The sequence below is a fragment of the Coregonus clupeaformis genome, unplaced genomic scaffold, assembly GCF_020615455.1.
Source record: "Coregonus clupeaformis isolate EN_2021a unplaced genomic scaffold, ASM2061545v1 scaf2187, whole genome shotgun sequence".
Lineage (NCBI taxonomy): Eukaryota > Metazoa > Chordata > Actinopteri > Salmoniformes > Salmonidae > Coregonus > Coregonus clupeaformis.
In genome coordinates, this window is record NW_025535641.1 from 13,630 (window position 1) to 29,763 (window position 16,134).

General features: G+C 40.6%; 1 protein-coding gene across 2 annotated transcripts; it reads left to right on the forward strand.

Moving 5' to 3' along the window:
* The first annotated feature begins 3,373 nt into the window (after window positions 1–3,373).
* LOC121564811 (C-type lectin domain family 4 member E-like) lies at window positions 3,374–8,923 on the forward strand. Of its 2 annotated transcripts, none has more exons than XR_006660025.1 (6): window positions 3,374–3,675; window positions 4,630–4,731; window positions 6,574–6,709; window positions 6,859–7,004; window positions 7,938–8,038; window positions 8,706–8,923. XR_006660025.1 is itself a non-coding variant. In XM_045219243.1 (6 exons), exons 1-6 carry the CDS (start codon window positions 3,591–3,593, stop codon window positions 8,848–8,850), a joined length of 657 nt encoding a protein of 218 aa, XP_045075178.1. In that variant the 5' UTR covers window positions 3,379–3,590; the 3' UTR covers window positions 8,851–8,923. The 2 variants fall into 2 exon arrangements, 1 of the variants encoding a protein (XP_045075178.1); XM_045219243.1 differs by having other exon boundaries at window positions 3,379–3,675; window positions 6,632–6,709.
* The last annotated feature ends 7,211 nt before the right edge of the window (window positions 8,924–16,134 follow it).

The following is a 16,134-nucleotide window of genomic DNA, read 5'->3' on the forward strand; positions in this document are numbered from 1 at the left end:
GATAATTACTTGACACATTAGAAATAATTTACAAAACAACAGAGCGAACTAGAATGCTATTTGGCCCTAAACAGAGAGTACACAGTGGCAGAATACCTGACCCCTGTGACTGACCAAAAATTAAGGAAATCTTTGAATATGTACAGATTCAGTGAGCATAGCCTTGCTATTGAGAAAGACTGCCGAAGGCAGACCTGGCTCTCAAGAGAAGACAGGCTATGTGCACACTGCCCACAAAATGATGTGGAAACTGAGCTGCATTTCCTAACCTCCTGCCAAATTACACAACCACCCATATCTATTGGGTGAAATACCACAGTTTGCCATCACAGCAGCAAGATTTGTGACCTGTTGCCTCAAGAAAAGAGCAACCAGTGAAGAACAAACACCATTGTAAATACAACCTATATTTATGTTTCTTTATTTTCCCTTTGTACTTCAACTATTTGCACATCATTACAACACTGACATTTCGAATATGATATTCGAAATGTCTTTATTCTTTTGGAACTTTTGTGAGTGTAATGTTTAATGTAAATTATTTATTGTTTATTTCACTTTAGTTTTTTTATAAATTTCACTTGCTTTGGCAATGTAAACATATGTTTCCCATGCCAATAAAGCCCCTTAAATTGAATTGAATTGAATTGAGAGAGAGAGAGAGAGAGAGAGAGAGAGGGGGGAGAGAGAGAGCGAGAGAGAGAGAGAGGGGGGAGAGAGAGAGAGAGAGAGAGAGAGGGGGAGAGAGAGGGGGGGAGAGAGAGAGAGAGAGAGAGAGAGAGAGAGAGAGAGAGAGAGAGAGAGAGAGAGGGGGAGAGAGAGAGAGAGAGAGAGAGAGAGAGAGAGAGAGAGAGAGAGAGAGAGAGAGAGAGAGAGAGAGAGAGAGAGAGAGAGAGAGAGAGAGAGAGAGAGAGAGAGAGAGAGAGAGAGATATCTGTACTTTGAATCAGGTATATTATTAATACTCACATGTAAATGACATCTTCATCTTTCTCAATAACATAAATTCCAAACTGAATTAAACAGGAACATTGATTGTGTCTGGATCAGTCTGACTGACAGAAGGGACCAGGAAATGGGTGGACGGTACACCACTAATCACAATGTGAGAGAAAATAATCTGACAATAAGACTGGAACAATTTTAAGTAGAAAAACATCTGGGTGTGATTTATAATGTTGTGTTTACCACAGTGTCTGACTGTCTGGTTCTCTGTGTTGTTTTCCCTCTAGGTACTGGGGGAGAAACCAGCCTGATAATGGTGATGGTCCTATAATACACATAGGAGAGGAGGACTGTGCTCAGAATAATTATGGGCATCCTGACCCTGTAAATACATGGAATGACGTAGGATGTAGACATGAATGTATCTGGATTTGTGAAAGAGTGATTTAACAATAGCTCATTATGGACAGTAGCATTGCATGGGATCCTGAGTGGCGCAGCGGTCTAGAGGTGTCACTACAAACCATGGTTCGATCCCGGGCTGTATCACAACCGGCGGTGATCGGGAGTCACATAGGGCGGCGAACAATTGGCCCAGCGTCGTCCGGGTAGGGGAGGGTTTGGCTGGGATTGGCTGTCAATGTAAAATAAGAATCTGTTCTTAACTGACTTGCCAGGTTGAATAAAGGTAATAAAATAAATGTATGCTGTATATCTCTCTCTCTAAAAAAAAGTGTGTCTTAATATACTGTTAGGGTTCGACATAAAATTAGCAGTGGTTAGGTTTACAATCAGATTTGAAGAAGAGACATTTTTGAAATAGGCAGGTTTTCTGACTTTGCTATTTGGCCAGGTAATGGTATTACAGACTTGTCTATGGGCTCTTTCTCAACTCATCTTTCCTCGATTCCTCCTCCAATCCTCTCTCCTCGTGTGACGAGTAGTGAGTATACGAAGACGCAGACGCAGGAATTAACAAGGTAAAGGTTTACTTAACAATGAGACAGAGAATAACAAAGAGTGAGTAAACGACACAACAATAAACGAACAGTCCAGGGCTATATAGTGGTGGTGATGAGGTGCAGGTGCGCTGGAGGTGATTAGGGTGCGTTGGGTTTTCATTCCTGTGTTTGCCGAGGTGGTGCGCTCAGACCGGTGGCTCAGTAGACTGGCGAATCAGAGCGCCGGAGGGGAGCATTGGGAGGAGAAGTGACACATTTACATTTTAGTCATTTAGCAGACGCTCTTATCCAGAGTGACTTACAGGAGCAATTAGGGTTAAGTGCCTTGCTCAATAGCACATTGACAGATTTTTCACCTAGTCGGCTCGGGGATTAGAACCAGCGACCTTTCGGTTACTGGCACAACACTCTTACCCACTAAGCTACCTGACACCTCGCCTCCTTCTCAAAACACATTGGAGAATACAATCCTAGGGGAGGGACCTTGGACCTTCTCCTCTAATAGGGCTGAAAGGAGGAGAGGAGGTAGAAGGAAGGAGATTGGAGGAGAGGAGAAAGGAGGAGAGGAGAGAGGAGGAGAGGAGGAGAGGAGGAGAGGAGATAGGAGGAGAGGAGAAAGTAGGAGAGGAGAAAGGAGGAGAGGAGAGTGGAGGAGAGGAGAGAGGAGGAAAGGAGATTGGAGGAGAGGAGAAAGGAGGAAAGGAGAGAGGAGGAGAGGAGATAGGAGGAGAGGAGAAAGGAGGAGAGGAGAGTGGAGGAGAGGAGAGAGAAGGAGAGGAGACAGGAAGAGAAGAGAGAGGAGGAGAAGAGAGAGGAGGAGAGGAAACAAAGAACCAAAAATTTAGATGAGGAGAAGAAAACTAAGAGAATGACAGAAAGAAAATCAGAATAATTATCTTAAGATTTAATAAAGAGTCTGTAGACATAACTCACTGGGAACACACTGGTTCAATCAACGTTGTATCCACTTAATTTCAATGAAATTACCATGAACCAATGTGGAATAGACATTGAATTGACGTCTCTGCCCAGTGGGTCTTTAATCTGTAAAATGCTTGTATTAATTGTTTTTATTAGGAACATGTGATTTGCCATAGTCTTACACAGTGATCATTTTCAAGGCTCTGAAAGTAAAGTAATAAAGGAACAATGTCCCAGCAGGTGTACCAGCTTCCTGATTGAATGTGATTGGATGTGACCTGAACACAGGTAGAACAGTACTAAGAAGAAACAAACGCACAGAAGGCAGCCACATGTGCAGGCAAGTATGCAGTCACCCACACACTCATACAATCAGAGACACACAACACAGAAACACACGTTTTAACTTCCCCTTTTAAACCTCTGATAATAACGCAGATATACATTTCCTAACTCTTCACACTGATGTCACACACATAAAATGACCCTATATGGCCATCAGTGGCTGGCCACAGAGTACAAGCCATTATGTGAATTCCTTATGAAAGATGCCACAAACAGGGCTTGCAAAGTATAACTTCCTGCTTGATGTTTATTGGACACATTCTATCAACTGTAGTGGACCACAGACAGAGATCAGAGAGGTACCTGGTGGAGAACACATCAGACCAACTACTTAACTATTTGTCAGTACAGTTAGAATCATACAGTAGATATTACCATTAGGAGTCAGTTAGAAAGGTAATCATACAGTTAGGTCAGATGGATGACTACATCAACAACCAGGTAACTGAAGAAAATGAGAACAGAGCAACGAGGAGAGTGAAGACTGAGACCCATCGCTCAGGTAAAATGCTGATAGCAAGTCTTAGTGGAAACAATATTATAATAGGATTTTACCTTTAAAAATATGTGCAGTACCAGTCAAAAGTTTGGACATACCTAGTCATTCAAGGGTTTTTCTTTATTTTACAATTTTTTACATTGTAGAATAAAATTTAAGATATCAAAACTATTAAATAACACATGTAGTAACCAAAAAAGTGTTAAACAAATCAAAATATATTTTATATTTGAGGTTCAAATAGCCACCCTTTGCCTTGATGACAACTTTGCAAACTCTTTGCATTCTCTCAACCAGCTCTCAACTAGCTTCATGAGGTGCATTTCAATTAACACGTGTGCATTCTTAAAAGTTAATTTTTGAAGGGCTCTTTGTTTTCATGTACAATATATTCTTTCTCCACCTTTTGTCACAACAAAACTGATTGGCTCAAACGCATTAAGAAGGAAAGAAATTCCACAAATGAACTTTTAAGAAGGCACACTTGTTAATTGAAATGCATTCCAGGTGACTATGTCATGAAGCTGGTTGAGAGAATGCCAAGAGTGGGACAGACCATCCATGAGTTCAAAATGGTTGTTTTAACCATGTTTTGAGGCTACACAGTGTTTGTTTACAATTACAATGGAGTAAAAAAATGTATGTTGAACTAAGCTCATGAGACATTTATAAATTATAATCATTAAGAATCTATGGGTAAATATAAAATATTGATGTAGCAACTGCAGATTGACCCTTTAATGTAATGATGTGCTTCTAACGTGTTATACTGATACAGTAACTTCCTCTAAAGCAGCTGTTAGAAACAGTCCTCTCATTGCTGATTATGTCACACCCTCAAGTGTGTGCCCGTTTGTGTGTGCTTGCGTGTGTGGGGGCATGTGTGTGTACGTGCTTGCTTGTTTGCTTGAATACATGACTGTATGTGTGTTCTCACATCAGTGTGTACCTCCTCAGGACCTGAGGATTCAGGGAGAAGACTCTACAGGATGGTTGCTGTGAGCTTTGGGATGCTGTGTTTTCTACAAGTCACTCTCAACATCTTCCTGAGACTTGTCTGTGAGTGTATTGTTTTCTAATCATTACACTATATCAGGTCCCAAATGCAGATAATCCACTTTGTACAGATGTCAATTCAATGTCTATTCCACGTTGGTTCAACATCATTTCATTGAAATGATGTCAAAACAACGTTATTTCAACCAATGGGGAGTGTTGTTATCTGTGTAATTAAGTCCCTCCTCTGTTAGACATGTTTAAGGAACTAGCAAACCACATTCAAGATATTCTGTCCACTTTTAGCAGACTGTCTAGACTCTTTGTTTTTAACGCCTGTCACTTACAGTTGCAGTAAGACATTTTATTTAGTCAGTAGCTACAGTGCATTCGGAAAGTGTTCAGACACCTTCCCTTTTTCCATATTTTGTTACGTTACAGCCTTATTCTAAAATTGATTAAATAAAAAAAATTCCTCATCAATCGACACACAATACCCCATAATGACAAAAGCGAAAACAGGTTTCTATAACTTTTTGCAAATGTATTAAAAATTAAAACAGAAATACCTTATTTACATAAGTATTCAGACCCATTGCTATGAGACTCGAAATTGAGCTCAGGTACATCCTGTTTCCATTGATCATCCTTGAGATGTTTTTACAACTTGATTGGAGTCCACCTGTGGTAAATTCAATTGATTGTACATTATTTGGAAAGGGACACACTTGTCTATATAAAGTCCCACAGTTGACAGTGCATGTCAGAGCAAAAACCAAGCCATGAGGTCGAAGGAATTGTCCGTAGAGCTCCGAGACAGGATTGTGTCGAGGCAAAGATATGGGGAAGGGTACCAAAAATATTTCTACAGCATTGAAGGTCCCCAAGAACAAAGTGGCCTCCATCATTCTTAAATGGAAGAAGTTTGGAACCACCAAGACTCTTCCTAGAGCTGGCAGCCCGTCCAAACTGAGCAATAGGGGGAGAAGGGCCTTGGTCATGGAGGTGACCAAGAACCCGATGGTCACTGACAGACCTCCAGAGTTCCTCTGTGGAGATGGGAGAACCTTCCAGGACAACCTTCTCTGCAGCAATCCATCAACCAGGCCTTTATGGTAGAGTGGCCAGACGGAAGCCACTCCACAGTAAAAGGCACATGACAGGCCGCTTGGAGTTTGCCAAAATGCACCTAAAGGATGCTCAGATCATGAGAAACAAGATTCTCTCGTCTGATGAAACCAAGATTGAACTCCTTGACCTGAATGCCAAGCGTCACGTCTGGAGGATACCAGGCACCATCCCAACGGTGAAGCATGGTGGTGGCAGCATCATGCTGTGTTTTTCAGCAGCAGGGACTGGGAGACTAGTCAGGATCGAGGGAAAGATGAACGGAGAAAAGTACAGAGAGATCATTGATGAAAAAACCTGCTCCAGAGAGCGCTCAGGACCTCAGACTGGGGTGAAGGCCACCTTTCAACAGAACAACAACCCTAAGCACACAGCCAAGACAATGCAGGAGTGGCTTCGGGACAAGCCAGAGCCCAGACTTGAACTCGATCAAACATCTCTGGAGAGACCTGATAATAGCTATGCAGTGACACTCCCCATCCAACCTGGCAGAGCTTGAGAGGATCTGCAGAGAAGAATGGGAGAAACTCCCCACATACAGGCGTGCCAAGCTTGTAGCGTCATACCCAAGAAGACTCAAGGCTGTAATCGCTGCCAAAGATACTTCAACAAAGTACTGAGTAAAGGGTCTGAATACTTATGTAAATGTAAATATGCTAAAATTAATAACAAAACAAAAACTGCTTTTTCATTATGGGATATTGTGTGTAGATTTCTAAAATAGTGAAGGAGTCTAAATACTTTCCGAATGCACTATTATGTATCAATCCTTTCCAGATAACAGATGCATCAAAGACTGAAGAGAAGCATTTTTCTCTTTATAAAACCAATGCAGATGCAGAGAGAGACCAGCTACAGACCAGTTACAACAACCTGACTAAAGAGAGAGACAGGCTTCAGAAATTGCTTTGTGGTCAGTGAGCTGGTTATCATATTTTCCTTTATTATAATGTCAATTTGTTCATTGAGATCTAGTCCAGTGAATCATGGAAAATAAAATGTGATGTTTATTGTTCTGTATCATATTGTATCAGTGTTGTGTTGTGTTGTGTCATCAAACAGAGAAACCCTGTTGTTTTGATGGATGGAAGAAGTTTGACTGCAGTTGTTACTTCCTCTCTACTGAGGAGAAAACCTGGGAGGAGAGCAGACAGGACTGTGTAGACAGAGGAGCAGACCTGGTGATAATAAACAGAAGAGAGGAACAGGTGAGAGAGAGAGAGAGAGAGAGAGGGGGGGGTGTAGATATGTGTGTGCAGGGGGTAGTTATGATCAAACAGTGAGCTCCAAAAGTATTGGGACGGTGACAAATGTTTTGTTGTTTTGGCTCTGTACTCCAGCAGTTTGGATTTGAAGTGATACAATGACTATGAGGTTAAAGTGCAGACTGACAGCTTTCATTTTAGTGTAATTTCAACAAATATCGGGTGAACCGTTTAGAAATAAAAGTTATTTTTGTACCTAGTCCCCCCATTTTATTGGGACTATTCACATATGTCTACTTAAGTTACAGACTCACAGATATCACACCCCCAAGATTCGCTAACCTCTCACCATTACAGTAACAGGAGAGGTTACCGTGTCTTGGGGGTATGATATTTGTTCATCTTTACCCTTCTCACTCATCGTTATTCACAGTTCATTCAGCACTTTCCGTAATCATTAAGTGTTTAGAAACATATTCCATTCTTATTTACAATAAAGGTGACTGCAAAATGGCACAATACATTCTTTACCATTCATTTCTATTGGGCACATAACCTTCTGAAACACAACCAAAACAAACAGGAAATGCATCCAACAAGTTTGTAGAGTCACAAGCTTGATGTGGTCATTGCGTGCTAAGAATATGTTACCAAATACTAAACTTTGACTACTTTAATACACATATAATTGAATTTGTCACAATACTTTTGGTCCACTAAAATGGGGGGACTATGTAAAAAAAAGGGCTGTAAATTCTAAACGGATCACCCGATGTGGATGAAAATTCTCTACAATGAAAGCTGTCAGCCTGCACTTTAACCTCATAGTCATTATCATGTAAATTCCAAAGTGCTGGAGTACAGAGACAAAACAACCAAATGTGTCAATACCTTTGGAGCTCCATGTATATATAGATATATCTTTCTCAACAACAGGAGTTTCTCTTCAATCTCAACAAGAGAGTCTGGATTGGTCTGACTGACAGAGAGACAGAGGGGACCTGGAAATGGGTGGATGGAACAACACTGACCACAGAGTAAGAGATTATAAATACTGTGACAATAAGGATCCAATATTCAGTTCATTCAACCTTTATCTATATAGGTTATTGACATTGATGGCAGAAGTCAACAAAATTGAATTTGAGCTGAAACGTTTTTGTATAATATTTAGGATTGTGATGTTCTAACTGTGATAGCTGACTGTTTTTAACCCTGTAGTTACTGGTATTAACCATGATATCTGACAGTTTTTAACCCTGTAGGTACTGGTATTAACCATGATATCTGACTGTATTTAACCCTATAGGTACTGGTATTAACCATGATATCTGACTGTATTTAACCCTATAGGTACTGGTATTAACCATGATATCTGACTGTTTTTAACCCTATAGGTACTGGTATTAACCATGATATCTGACTGTTTTAACCACGTAGGTACTGGTATTAACCATGATATCTGACTGTTGTTAACCCTGTAGGTACTGGTATTAACCATGATATCTGACTGTATTTAACCCTATAGGTACTGGTATTAACCATGATATCTGACTGTATTTAACCCTATAGGTACTGGTATTAACCATGATATCTGACTGTTTTTAACCCTATAGGTACTGGTATTAACCATGATATCTGACTGTTTTTAACCCTATAGGTACTGGTATTAACCATGATATCTGACTGTGTTTAACCTTGTAGGTACTGGTATGACCCACAGCCTAATAATTCAGGTCCTACTGGGGAGGACTGTGCTGATATAAACAACGATCAGCGTCCTCTAAAGGCCTGGAATGACTCGCCATGTAACAGGAGACTCAACTGGATTTGTGAGAAAGTGGTTTAACATCACCATGACAACATACTGTAACACATACAGTAGCCTACAGTGCACACAACTCTCTCTCTCTCTCTCTCTCTCTCTCTCTCTCTCTCTCTCTCACACACACACACACACACTCTCTCTCTGTCTGAAACCCCCCCCCACACACACCCTCACACACACAAACACACCTATTGTTGTATTTGTTTTTTATTATATATATAAAAAATAGATGTCCTACTTATTTCCTGTTTGTAGCTTCCTGTGAACCAGTAGTTATGTTTGACACGTCATCAGATACAACATGAAGTCAGTACATTTGACTTTGTGCACACTCTGCATGAAGTGCATTTCATAAATTCCAATTGAAATATATTATTTTCACTTGCTACCGATGTTTTAAATGCTCCAATTTAGATCGGGTGCAAACATTCTCAACAGTACGAAACCACCATTACATACAGTGAATAGGAGTTGACTGTAACAACAATTAATTAGTGTAGTAGAGATATCAAAGGGTATCAAAGGATGCTATTTAATAATCTTTGACAGTCAGTCTTTGTTGTTGTCAAGTTACACAGAAGCACAAAATCAAATGCTCATATTTGACTGTTGTTCCCCTATATGGGTCCCAAAGGAGGGAAGTGGATCTTTTCAGTGGTTCAAACAGCTGTCACTCAAGAATCCTCAACCAATCAGGTTCATTAAGAGAGAGCCTCAGCCAATTATGTTGTCATCTCATCCTCACTGGTTAAACCTACCCAGCCTCAACATCTACTTGGAGCAGTTTGTAGTGTCAAATCTATTGTATGGACATTATAATGACCCATGTTTGTAGTCCTGGACCTCCTGAACATGTTGATGTATATTTGGGAGTAAATAGAGGGTCCAAATCAGCAGAAAGGTGAAAGGAAGGGGGAGTTCTGGAAACTACCTGAATTATCTTGGGGCTGTTACATATGATATTTAATATATGTTAACAGCTAGACTTTGTTCTCCACTTCCCCTCTATTATCTATATCTTCCTGGTATGATAGAGAGACCTGACAATAGCTCTGCAGCGATGCTCCCCATCCAACCTGACAGAGCTTGAGAGGATCTGCAGAGAAGAATGGGAGAAACTCCCCAAATAATAATAATAATAATAATATGCCATTTAGCAGATACAGGTGTGCCAAGCTTGTAGCGTCATACCCAAGAACACTCGAGGCTGTAATCGCTGCCAAAGGTGCTTCAACAGTGTACTGAGTAAAGGGTCTGAATACTTATGTAAATTTAATATTTCAGTTTTGTATTTTTAATACATTTGGAACCATTTCTAAAAAAAAGTGTTTTATTTGTCATTATGGGCTATTGTGTGTAGATTGATGAGGAAAAAAACAATTTAATCAATTTTAGAATTAGGCTGTAACTTAACAAAATATGGAAAAAGTCAAGGGGTCTGAATACTTTCCGAATTTGCTGAATATTCATATATATATCACTCAATAGCCATTGTCAATGTTAAGATTTATAGTTCACTATGTAGCATTGCATGTAGGCTATACATCTCTCTCTCTCTCTCTCTCTCTCTCTCTCTCTCTCTCTCTCTCTCTCTCTCTCTCTCTCTATCTATCTATCTATCTGGTACGTTAGTAGTGATGTTGATGGTTGGATACAGTACTGAATGGTTAAGTGATGATGTCTAGTAGTTATCATGTTGGTGGTCATGCTGAATGCTTAAGTGTGTACACGGAATGTAATTACTATTATTTTTTATTACAGTTTTTTTGGATTGCTTACACACTAAAATTAAAAGTAGTACACTATTAGCAAAACCTTACACTCAAGAAGCAAAACATCAGGCCATATTTGCATAACTATAAGCACATTGTCAACCTTACACTTGTTGTAAAACTCTACACACAGTGATTTGCAAAACACTAAACACACTTAACATACATTACACACAAAAATCTATCATGAAGTCACGTCCTTGCAATACCAAAGCACTGACTGTCAAATTACCACACCGTCCAACCAATTGGTTCAACACAGTCATCAGGTGTGCAAACACTCGTTTGCTTAATTGTAGACACACCAATCAGGTGTATAAGCACTATAAAAAGCAGCAGGTGAGTTCATTGGTCTTCAAGCACAATGGAAAGAGTCAGAGAAAGAGTAAGACGAGGAGGAGGACGACGAGGAGAACGAGGAGGACGAGGAGGACGAGGAGGACGAGGAGGACGAGGAGGACGAGGAGAACGAGGAGGACGAGGAGGAGGAGGAGAATGAGGAGAAGGAGGAGGAGGAGGAGAACGAGGAGGACGAGGAGAACGAGGAGGACGAGGAGGAGGACGAGGAGGAGGAGGAAGGGGAGGAAGAGGAAGACAAGAAGGTGCTCAAAGTGGACCGAATCTGACAAATGAGATCCGCGCAAGACTGGTTGACCACATTGTCAACCACGGCCTGACGCTGAGGGAGGCTGGACTGCGAGTACAGCCAAATCTAAGCCGATATACAGTGGCAAGTGTGATGAGAACATTTCGACTGTAAAATAGGTATTGTAAAAATATCATCATATCAAAAACATCTGCACGGTTTCAGTAACTGCTTACAGTACTATATTCTATGCACTATCAGCACTTCTGTTACCTTTTCCTGTGAAATTACTGTACTATTGTATACTGTTTTTTTTTCTACATAGGATTGAGGGTCAGGGACGACAAGGGGGAAGGCCTCCTATGTTCACAGAACAGCAAGAGAGGGAGATAGTAAACATGGTTTTGGCCAACAATGCTATAACACTCAAGCAGCTCCAAGCCAACATTGTCAATAACCACGCCATTTTCAACGATATCCATCAGGTCTCAACATCAACACTGGCACGCATCCTAAAAAAAAAACATATTCAAATGAAGCAAATTTATTGAGTGCCTTTCGAGCGCAATTCCGAAAGGGTGAAACGACTGCGGCATGATTATGCAGAGGTATGTATTCACTTTAGCAGTGTGATCTTGCATACTGTCTCATAATCTTTTACTGTACTGTAATATGTATACTAGATCTACACTGAACTACACAATTTTGCCTGACACTGTTTTTCAGAGAGTTTTACGAATGGATGGAGAGGAGATCCAGCATGAGTTCATTTACGTAGATGAGGCTGGGTTCAACCTGACGAGAACACGAAGGAGGGGAAGAAACATCATTGGCCACAGGGCTATAGTCAATGTCCCAGGGCAACGTGGGGGTAATATAACACTCTGTGCAGCCATTACACAGAATGGGGTCCTCCACCGCCATGCCCATATGGGCCCTTACAACACAGCACTCATACTTACATTCTTGGACCAATTGCACAACATAACAGCAGCAAATCAAATCGATCATATGCAATACATTGTTGTCTGGGACAATGTGTCTTTCCACCGCTCTGCTCTGGTTCAGAACTGGTTTCAGCAACATCCACATTTCACCGTCCTATATCTTCTACCATACTCTCCATTCCTCAACCCTATAGAAGAGTTTTTCTCGGCATGGCGGTGGAAGGTATATGATCTCCGTCTCCAGGCTGAGGTACCCCTCATCCAAGCCATGGAGGTAGCAGCAATGCAAGGATGGATTCGTCATTCAAGACGTTTCTTTCCAAGGTGTCTTGCTAATGACAACATTGCCTGCGATGTTGATGAAATTCTCTGGCCAGATCCAGCTAGGCGAAGAGACAATGTCTAGTTATTATTATTTTTTTTTGTTGAACTTACAATACGTAAAGTGACGTTTGGTTACAGTATTATGAATCTCCATGTCAACATTTTGAGAAATAAATGAGTTTCTTCAGTCTGCAACATTGGTCTTGTGTAGTGTTTGGTGAATTTACATTATATTTGTACTTTGTTGATAGTAGCCTACTCTAATCATAGGGAAGTAGAAGTGCTAAAAGTGTTTTAGGTTTATCACAGCAGAGTGTAACTCGTGCAAACAGAGTATAGTAATGTGAAATGTGTGTGTTTCATATGGTAACAAAGTGTGGTTTTTAAAAAGAAGTGTATAGTTTTTACAAGAGTGTTTAATTTTGCAAAGGATCTGTAGTGTTTTGCTAATTGGGTGTGTGGTTGTGCTAATTGTGTGTAGTGTTTTGAAAACACGGGCCCTGTTTTGAAAATCGTGCTTAAGCAATCAAAAAAAACTGTAAAACGTGTTTTCACATTCAACTATTCACAGATATCGCTTTTATACAAACGTACATATTAATAAAAAAATCAACTATGTAATCTAACCAGGTCTACCAGCCTGAATGTGATTAGATACTGATAATAGTGTGATCTGCAGTTGGACACAGACAGAGGGCAGAACAGTACTGAGAGGACACACACACACTGCATGCCACACGCATGCACACACTCACACACGCACGCACGCACACACACACAGGTACATTTCCCATGTTAAACCTCTGATAAAGATGCAGTCATATATTTTCCCTAGCACCTCTGAATAACTCCTCACACTGATGTCACACACAGACAGCATACATAGAAAAAAACGGCCCCTATATGGCCATTGATGGCTGGTCACAGAGTACAAGCCATAACGTGACCTCCTTATGAAGGCTGGGATGTCAAAGCCTCAGTAATGTTATATGATCTATTTACAAATTCACTTACTCCAATCTATTATCTGCTAAAATATATGATAAGTTCAATTATATCTTGAATAATTTAAAACGGATGGGAAACAAACATATTTCCATTAGAAGCTAAAGTGGGGGGAGTCATGTGGGGGCCAGTGATGTGTTGATATGACAGTTTCCCTTTTACTGTGATTGACAGTTTAAAAAATAGTGTCACTACCATAAATCACACAGATGCTGGTCAGCGCAGGGAGAAGACACAGGCACAGACCTACATTAGAGTTGAGGTTAGAAGTAAAAGTTACTGTATTTGACCACAAGTGTGTTAAGATGTCAGAAGGATTCTATGAAAACTCGGATGGATTTGTAAACTATGAGCCTGATGCAATGAAGAACACGGACATTAATGGCCAATTATATGCCAACATAGGATCCTTCAAGCCCAGTCCAAGAGATGGAGTTGTTGCTTACAAGATTGCACCAACACACACACACACACACATACACACACACACACACACACACACACACACACATACACACACACACACACACACACACACACACAAATTACACATGAAAAAGCACTTTAAACAGGTGAGATTATCCTGCAGTACTATACCTGTATTTGTATAGTTTGAATCCAGTTGGTACTTCCTGTCTCCTGAGACTAAAACCTGGAAGGAGAGCAGAGAGGACTGTCTGGAGAGAAGAGCAGACCTGGTGATCATAAACAGCTATGCAGAACAGGTCAGAGAGAGAAAGAGAGAGATGAGTGTGCAGGGGGTAGATGTAATCAAACATATATGTCTATATATTTATCTTTCTCAACCTCAAGACGAGAGTCTGGATTGGTCTGACTGACTCTGTTACTGAGGGGACCTGGAAATGGGTGGACGGCACCCCACTGACCACAGGGTGAGAGATTATAATTATTCTGTCAATAAGGCTCCATTCAACCTTTATATATACAGGTTACTGTCATTGATGGCAGCAGTCAACAAAGTTAACTTTCTGCTGAAAAAATATTTATGATTGTGGTGTTGTAACTGTAATGTCTGACGGTTTTTAACCCTGTACTGGTATTAACCATAATATCTGACTGTTGTTAACCCTGTAGGTACTGGTATTAACCATGATATCGAATGATTTTTAACCCTGTAGGTACTGGTATTAACCATGATATCTGACTGTTTTTAACCTTGTAGGTACTGGTATTAACCGTGATATCTGACTGTTTTTAACCCTGTAGGTACTGGTATTAACCATGATATCTGACTGTTTTTAACCCTGTAGGTACTGGTATTAACCATGATATCTGACTGTTGTTAACCCTGTAGGTACTGGTATTAACCATGATATCTGACGGTATTTAACCCTGTAGGTACTGGTATTAACCATGATATCTGACTGTTTTTAACCTTGTAGGTACTGGTATTAACCGTGATATCTGACTGTTTTTAACCCTGTAGGTACTGGTATTAACCATGATATCTGACTGTTGTTAACCCTGTAGGTACTGGTATTAACCATGATATCTGACGGTATTTAACCCTGTAGGTACTGGTATTAACCATGATATCTGACTGTTGTTAACCCTGTAGGTACTGGTATTAACCATGATATCGAATGATTTTTAACCCTGTAGGTACTGGTATTAACCATGATATCTGACTGTTTCTAACCCTGTAGGTACTGGTATTAACCATGATATCTGACTGTTTTTAACCCTGTAGGTACTGGTATTAACCATGATATCTGACTGTTGTTAACCCTGTAGGTACTGGTATTAACCATGATATCGAATGATTTTTAACCCTGTAGGTACTGGTATTAACCATGATATCTGACTGTTTTTAACCCTGTAGGTACTGGTATTAACCATGATATCTGACTGTTGTTAACCCTGTAGGTACTGGTATTAACCATGATATCGAATGATTTTTAACCCTGTAGGTACTGGTATTAACCATGATATCTGACTGTTGTTAACCCTGTAGGTACTGGTATGACCCACAGCCTGATAACACAGGTCCTACCGGAGATGAAAATGGTGAGGAGGACTGTGTTGAGATACGTGAAGATCAGAGTCTTCTGAAGGCATGGAATGACTTGTCATGTGACTGGAAACTCAACTGGATTTGTGAGAAAGTGGTTTAACATCACCTCATTTTGTTGATACTGCCTTAGAGTTAACACCTACAGCAGTCACATAGACAGAGACACACAGATGACAGAGATATCACTAGAAGCAGAGATTTAACGTATAGAGGGCTTGCAGTTGATGAACGATGCCTCCTTGCGGCCATGTTGGAAGACCACCATATTAATTAGAGAAGCAGAGACTTAATGTATAATAGAGCTACATCAAAGAAAGACCCAGGCATTGTTAAAGATGTCAAAGGTAATCTATGCTGAGCCAGATATGAACAACAAGGTCAAGTTTGGCAGAGGTGAGATGGAGGAGAGGATTGTGGATATCTACGTCAGTGCAGACACCCTGAGAGACGGTGAGACCAGCACCAAGAGAGAAGAGACAGCAGACACTGCTCCTAATAATGGACCAGGTGACCAGCACTCAGGTAACACACACACACAACCCTATTAGAGGAGAGGGTCCAAGGTCCCTACCCTAGGATTGTATTCTCCAATTTGTTTTGAGAAGGAGGGGAGGACAGAGGTTGCGAGGAGGAATT